At 34.3% G+C, this 7,613-nt stretch overlaps 1 protein-coding gene across 1 annotated transcript; it reads right to left on the bottom strand.

The window, feature by feature from the left end:
* Positions 1-951: 951 nt before the first annotated feature.
* LOC107921219 (glycerate dehydrogenase) lies at positions 952-4,489 on the bottom strand. Its single transcript, XM_016851098.2, has 13 exons — positions 4,021-4,489; positions 3,829-3,912; positions 3,579-3,719; positions 2,949-3,070; positions 2,760-2,841; positions 2,393-2,465; positions 2,222-2,313; positions 2,048-2,122; positions 1,856-1,963; positions 1,688-1,765; positions 1,566-1,610; positions 1,310-1,424; positions 952-1,198 (listed from the first exon to the last, which is right to left on the bottom strand). Exons 1-13 carry the CDS (start codon positions 4,141-4,143, stop codon positions 1,176-1,178), a joined length of 1,161 nt encoding a protein of 386 aa, XP_016706587.2. The 5' UTR covers positions 4,144-4,489; the 3' UTR covers positions 952-1,175.
* Between the last annotated feature and the right edge of the window lie 3,124 nt (positions 4,490-7,613).

Raw genomic sequence — 7,613 nt, 5'->3', positions numbered from 1 at the left:
TTTGAGTCGTGCTCAAACTTAACAGTAATTGGACTCGATTACACCCTTACTCAAACTACAGCCTGATATTATAGTTGCACCCAACCACCGTATGAGTGAAATTCAAAATTATATAACAAATATATTTATAAAAAAAATATATTGATTCAAGTATTAAGTTTTGAAACATTAAAAGCTTGGGTTTAGATATTATTATATTAATATTTTTTATTTTAATATAAAATATATAAAATGATAAAAGTACTCTAAAATAATATGATTTATTTTATAAAGAGTATTTTAATCATTATTCAATTTAATTAGTGCTTCGTTGATTCATGATACCAACTTATTTAATATATAGTATAGATAAATTGATTTCGAAACGAAAAATAATCATAAAATTGTCAATAATTTTCTCTAATCCATGAAATCAAGCACTGAGAATTACACTTTTAATCTAGAATTTCTACAATAATTTGAATTAAATTCAATAATTGATAATTTTCTTTAATAATTTAATTAAGATTTAATTTGATAAATAATCAACTTAATTTGATATGATTGAGGTAAAAATTTTAATTTCAATCATAAAATTTATTATATAATTAATTGTTAACAAAACATTTTACTATAACAACTTTTATCAAATTACAATTTAAGGAAACATCAGGTCTTTGGGTATACGGTGTACTGATAAGACATATTGTACTTTCAAGAGGTTCGGATCTTGGAGACAATATTATTAAGAGGGAGAGTTATGAACCTTGGATATAAACAGTAAAACGGACATACAAAGTGCTAAAAAAAATTACAATTTAAGGAGGTTTGGAAAAAAATAATATAGCAGAATTATTTCAATAGAAGTAAAAGGTCAACTATTTCACCGGTCTATAGAAATAACTGTTGGATGGTCAATGCAACTGCTGATTTATGTATACAAATTTAAATAGTATGATGAACAGTGATCGATGAATCCATGAGTGCAACTTCATTTGTTTGATGAAATTATAGAGCTGTTCTCTATTACATACAAGACAGCAAAATGTAAGTATATAAAAGGAGTACTTTCCCCATGCAACATATACATGGTAATTGCCATTGTCAGTCTAGCATAAACTAAACTCAGTACAACCCCAAACTTCACATTCATAGGAGAAACTACTCGGACTGCAACCCAGACCGACCGTTGGTGCTTATAGCTTTGAAACAGGTAAACCTGAGGCAGAAAACATGATTGATTGATGAATGTGAAGTTATAGACACATACATCATGGCTCCTGCAATTTTGAGAAAGAGAGTGAATAATGTTTCGATACATGAATATTACCTAATGCTTTCGCATTAACGATGCTTGGACATGCAGCAGGAGGTGGAACACTCTCATTCAAGAATGGTTCGACGCGATTTGAATCACCCCAAATTGGATATCCTTTGATCTTGCCCTGTAATGCGGATTGAGAATGTGTAGCAATGCTTAGAACAGTGACTATCACAGACGAAAAACAAGATATATTTTCGATCCTTTTCCCGAATTAATGCCAAACATATCTGAACTTAAAGAAAGCGAGAAGCAAAACTATTACCAAGACGTTTAGAGCAGCTAACGTTGCCATTCCCTCACGAGTCCACTGCATAAGCACGAGGAAAAAAAATTACAATCCGGTAAGTCACTCCAACGTGATATGTGAATCCTAGTAAACATTACCTTGGAAGCAGAAGCAATGTGTGGTACGATGACAGCATTCTTCATCTCAGCAAGCCCAGGTTTCATGAAAGGTTCATCCTAAAGCAACACCATTAATCAACAATTATGCACTAAATTGAGGATGGTTTTCATGTGGTTGACTCGAGATTTGAAAGTTCGTAAAGTCACCTCAAAGACATCAAGACCAACTCGGAACATAGGATTTTGCTTCAGATGCTCAACAAGAGCTACTTCATCAATCACCGGGCCCCTGCTACAGTTTACAAGTATTGCTTCCTGCAAAAATAAAATCCACTTCATATTTCCTTGAGCAAGACATAAATTTCCAAATGTTAAGGACAAAGAGAAGTTCTCAATCACCTTCTTCATTGTTGCAAGGCTTTCTTTGTTGATCAGATGATAGGTGGTTTTATCCAAGACCGGGTGAAGACTTATCTACAAAAAGAACAGGTAGCAATCCCTCTCAATCGGCCTTATAATTCAAAACCTGGATCTAGAAATTACACTAAAAGTTCTGAGCAAAGAAAATCCTACCACATCTGCCTCCCGAAGCACCTCATCCATACTTGATGCTCTTTTCCAGTAAACGGGTTGCTCTCCATTGCTTTTCAAGAACTCACCATAAGCTGGGATGAGGAAACATAAAAGCATCATAAAATAAGAATTGACAACTCGGTAACTTGCGGAAAATGTCTCAAGACATACCTGTGACAAACTTCTCTAGCCGTGTTGATTGGTAAAGATCATAGTAAATTAAGTTCATTTTGAACCCTTCAACCTGTTATAAGATAGGAAAACGAAATGGCTCCCATTAATGCAGCAAAGTAGGACCAAAAGTAGAATAAGCCTTGGAAAATATGCACTTTGCAGCAATATTATATGGTATGTTTCATATCTCAGGAGCCAGGATTTTGCACAACTTTAAAATCTACTTCAAAAACCTCACCAACCCAGACAATAGTTTCTATTTATATTCAAGGTTACTATGATCAAGTGTCCTCAAACAATGTCGAATAAATTATCTAACCTATGCATAGAGATCTGGTGTGTAATTTAGCTAGTAAGAGATTACCATCATTCTGGCGTATGCAGATCCAATACGACCAGCTCCAATTACACCAACTGTTTGTCCTTTAAGCAAGTTTCCCACAAACCTGTAACAGAAACAAGTGGAATTGTACAAGCATGATGTAAGTGAGTTTTGGAGTTTATCATCGACATAAACAAAAAATGAAATATAAGTAATATTTCGTGGACATACAGATGAGGGAGCCATCCATCATATAAGCCAGCCCTCATGAACTCATCTGCTTCAACAATTCTTCTAGCAGCTGCCAAAGAAAGAGAAGCCGCTAGCTCTGCCGTTGTTTCTGTGAGTACACCCTACACCAAATTATCACCAACATTAGCTCAACTGCTTCTACCCCAAAATTACTGAATCAACATCGTAAGCATTTTATCACTACTCAAATCTTTGCAAGTTTATTTATTGTTTTATCATTACAATGCATTGTAGAAGACATATAATCGAACACATGGAGCTTGGCACTTATCCATGTTATGGAAACATACCCAAATATGATTAAACTATCCTATTAAAAAGCTTCAAAGGTGAAAGGGTAAAACTAGGGATTTAAATTGCGGTCGCGGTCGCGTTTTCGGTTGCATTGCGTTTATCGCGGTTGCGGACATAACGGATGCTATTGCGGTCATTGCAGGTATCGCGGTCGTGAATTTTACATTACTTATTGTGTATTGCGGGTATAGCGGGTTTCGGCAGTAGCGGTTTCGGACGGTGCCGCTACCGCTATATAACGGCCGCTATTTCGGTAACGGACCGCTATTTAAATCCGTAAAACTATTTGCAACTAAGTGGGAAAGTGAAACTTACAGGAGTGTTACCAACAGCAACACCATACTTGTTGGCAGCATTAACATCAACATTGTTGTAACCAACAGCCATGTTACTAAATGCTTTGCCTCCTGCTCTGCTTAAAGCTGCAAATAAAGTCTCCCCCCAGTCTTCAGTCAACTGTAACACAAATTCATAACATAAAAAACTCACAAAAAAAAATGGAAACAAAAAAGAACTCATATTTTTATTTTCTAACTGAAACAAATAATCGCAAGAAGAAAATCACCTGTCCAATCACCCCATCGCACTTATTGCCAATCAAAGAAATGATATCCTCAACGGACAAAATCGTTTTCTTCTCAGTACATATCTGAACAGGATGATGAAAAAAAAAACTTCTTTAAAAACTGGGATTTAACAGAAGAAGAGGAGAACGAAAACAGAGGATTTAGAGAAGTGAAAAAAACATATAATTTACTTCGACACGGCAATCTTGCTCGATTAAGAGGTTGATCCATCGAGTTCCAGGCATAGGTTTGGTGCTAATAACTCTGTATTTCCCATTTGGGTTCCACACTTCAATGGAAACTGGTTTTGCCATTGAAACTTGTCACTGAAAAACAGAGCAGAAAACTGAGCTTTTTAAATTTCAGTTACTCTGTTTCTTGCTTTTTATAGCAATGCTTTGGTGTGGTAAAGAACACTGCTTTACAGTGGCCTGTAATATCGCTACCAAAGACTCGAGTTGTAAGCAGTTCGATGTGCTTTTTAGTAAAGTTTTGACCTTATGATTATCGAATATTAAAATTGAAAATTTTGATAAAATCATTGTATATGGTTGATGTTGGTTGAGAATGATGAGGAACAGGATAGCAGTGTCTGTTCCGTAGAACATGTGATTTTGACCCATTTGGATAGAGGGGTGGAGAGGGTTGAGGGCTGTGGTGAGTTTGGGATGATGCTTGGGTTTTGTGGTATAAGTTAACTGATGACATGTCTTTTGTTCATAGATGACACGTAAGAGAAGCCTTTATCCTTTTTCTCAAATTACGGAAATATCCTTTAATTTAGTGGACAAAATTTGAGATGACAAAAGATACTAGAATGAAAGTAAGAAACTTGATTGGATTTCAATATATTTTGGTGTTATTTTTATTAATTTTAGATTTTCTTTTCTGGAAATTTGATATAAAAATTTATTTTTATTTTTATTTTGGTTGAAATAAATGTTCATTTATACATTTAAATTTTTACTCAATTTAATACTTTTATCTCTTAAACTAATTTTATCTCTTTAAAATTTTCTTAATGATTACAATTGTTAAAAGAATCTTCTATATTTTTCTATAAAATTAAAGCTGAAACATTAACAAAATTTGGCTATGATCAAGATTTTCAAAATTGGATTGATGATTAAATACGTTAGATCATTAATTCTCGAGTCGAACGGTTCATACAATTTAATTAAATAAATTATTTTAAAAAATAAAAATAGAGAAAAAACTATTTGACCGTCGATTCAATTAGTTCTACCAATTGATTCAATCGATCCGATCGACTAATAGGATCTAATTCCAATAGTTGTGGTAGTAAGGCTTGCTTTCGAGCTGATCGCTACTCACCACCCACTTTCATTGTCTATCTTTTGCCTTGATGCCTCTCTTTTTTTTCCCTTATCTTTTTTCACCTTTTTCTTTCTTTTATTTTCAATTCCACATCGTTAACTTTGATTTTGTAACATTTTGATTTAACAACATTTAAGAATTCTTTTATGTTCGATTCCAAATCATTAACTTTGATTTTGTAATATTTTGATATAACAACTGTTAGAATTAAAAGACCCAAATTCTTATTTAAATAAAATACAGTGGTAAAATAAAATAAAAGTAAAATCCCTATAGAACTATACTTCTTTTATTTTATTTTAGAATAAGGTTTTTTAAACCTTATTAAACTCCATCTATTCGATATTGATTAGAATAAGGTGTTTCAATCTTACTACACTCCTATTAGAATATGGTTTTACAAGCCTATAAATAGACATAGTCTACTCCTCTTGTAATTATTTGAATTCGACATAGTGAATTATCTTCTCCTCTGCCCGTGGTTTTTTCCCTGAAAGGGTTTCCACGTAAAATATGTGTGTTCTTTATTTTTATCTCTCTTTTTCTTTGCGATAAATTGTCATTATCGACGTTCTATTTTTTACAAATTGGTATCCGAGATTCCAGGTTGTTCATCTCAATCACGGTAATGGAGTCTTTGAAGTATGAAATTCCGCTGTTGGATTGCAACACCAAATTCGCGTTGTGATAGATAAAGATGCAGGCAATTCTTGCATAGATAGACTTAGAGGAAGCCCTACTAGGGGTAGATAAAATGCTTTCAACATTGACGAAGGAAGAGAAAAAGTGCGAGGATCAAAAAGCGTTAACACAGTTACATCTGCATTTGTTTAACGAAATTTTACAGGATGTGATGAAGGAGAAGACCGCTGCTGGATTATGGAAGAGGTTAGAACAAATATGTATGCCGAAAACTCTAACTAGCAAGCTGCATATGAAGCAACGTCATTATGCTCATCGTTTGGAGGAAGGTGCGTCTATGCACGAACACTTAACAGTGTTTAAAGAAATTCTCTCAAACTTGGAGGCCATGAAGGTTCAGTATGATAAGGAAGATCTAAGGTTGATTTTACTTTGTTCGTTGCCCCCGTCTTATTCAACATTTAGAGATATGATTTTATATAGTCGCGAGTCTCTCACAGTTGATGAGGTTTATGACTCTTTAACCTCGTATGATAAGCTGAAGCATCTTGTGGTTAAAATCGACTCTCAGGGAGAGGGTCTCATTGTTCATAGAAGAAAAGATTAGATCTGCTGATGATCATGGAAAGGCACAGGAGCGGAATCCTCGTGATAAATCTAAGGGTAGATTAAAGTCTTCAAACAGAGGTAAAACTTGTAACTTTTGCAAGAAGAAATGACACATTAAATCTGAGTACTATAAGCTACAAAAAAATATCAAAAGGGAGGCTGCGAAACAAAATGGAAAACAACTAGAAAATTTTGGTAAAGCTGATGTTGTAGAAGACTACAGCGATGATGAACTTCTAGTCGTTTCTGTCAACAATTCTAAAGTGAACGAGGAGTGGATCTTTGATTCGGGTTGCACCTTCCACATCAGTCCCAATCGAGATTGGTTTACAACTTATGAAACAATGTCTGAAGGTGTTGTTTTGATGGGAAATAATACTTCATGTAGAATTGCACGTGTTGGAAAAATTAAAGTTAAGATGCTTGATGGAGTTGTTAGAACACTTAATGATGTACGGCATGTTCCAGAATTGAAGAGAAATTTAATTTCGTTGAGTACTCTTGATTCAAAAGGGTACAAATACACAGCTGAAAGTGGGGTCTTAAAGATTTTCAAAGGTTCCCTCGTTGTGATGAAAGGGTAGAGAAAGACTGCCAAATTATATGTTTTATAGAGTTTTATTGTTATTGGTGATGCAGCTATCGCTTTCTTTTTCTTGTTAGATGATGATATTACTAAAATTTGGCATATGAGTGAGAATGACATGACAGAATTGAGTAAAAGAGGACTTCTTGATGGGCAAGGAATTTGCAAACTAAAGTTCTGTGAGCACTGTATTTTTGGGAAGCAAAAGAGAGTTTGATTCACCAGAAAAATCCATAACATGAAGCAAATGTTGGAGTATATTCATTTTGATCTGTGGGGGCCATCCAGAGTGCCCTTGAGAGGTGGAGTTAATTATTTGCTAACTTTTATTGATGATTTTTCTAGAAAAGTTTGGGTGTTCTTCCTGAAGCAGAAAAGTGATGTGTTTTCTGCATTTAAGTATTGGAAAACTATGATTGAAAACAGATGGGAAAAGAATAAAATACCTCTACACAAGCAATGGTTTAGAGTTCTGTTCTGATGAGTTTAATGAACTATGCAAGTCAGAAGGGATCGTGAGACACTTGACAGTTCGTCATACTCCACAACAAAACAGTGTTGCAGGATAAATGAACAAAACGATCATTGAGAAAGTTCGATGTATGTTGT

This window comes from Gossypium hirsutum, chromosome D01 (genome assembly GCF_007990345.1).
Source record: "Gossypium hirsutum isolate 1008001.06 chromosome D01, Gossypium_hirsutum_v2.1, whole genome shotgun sequence".
NCBI lineage: Eukaryota > Viridiplantae > Streptophyta > Magnoliopsida > Malvales > Malvaceae > Gossypium > Gossypium hirsutum.
The sequence above is the reverse complement of the archived record's forward strand: the minus strand, read 5'-3'. Positions and strand labels throughout refer to the sequence as shown.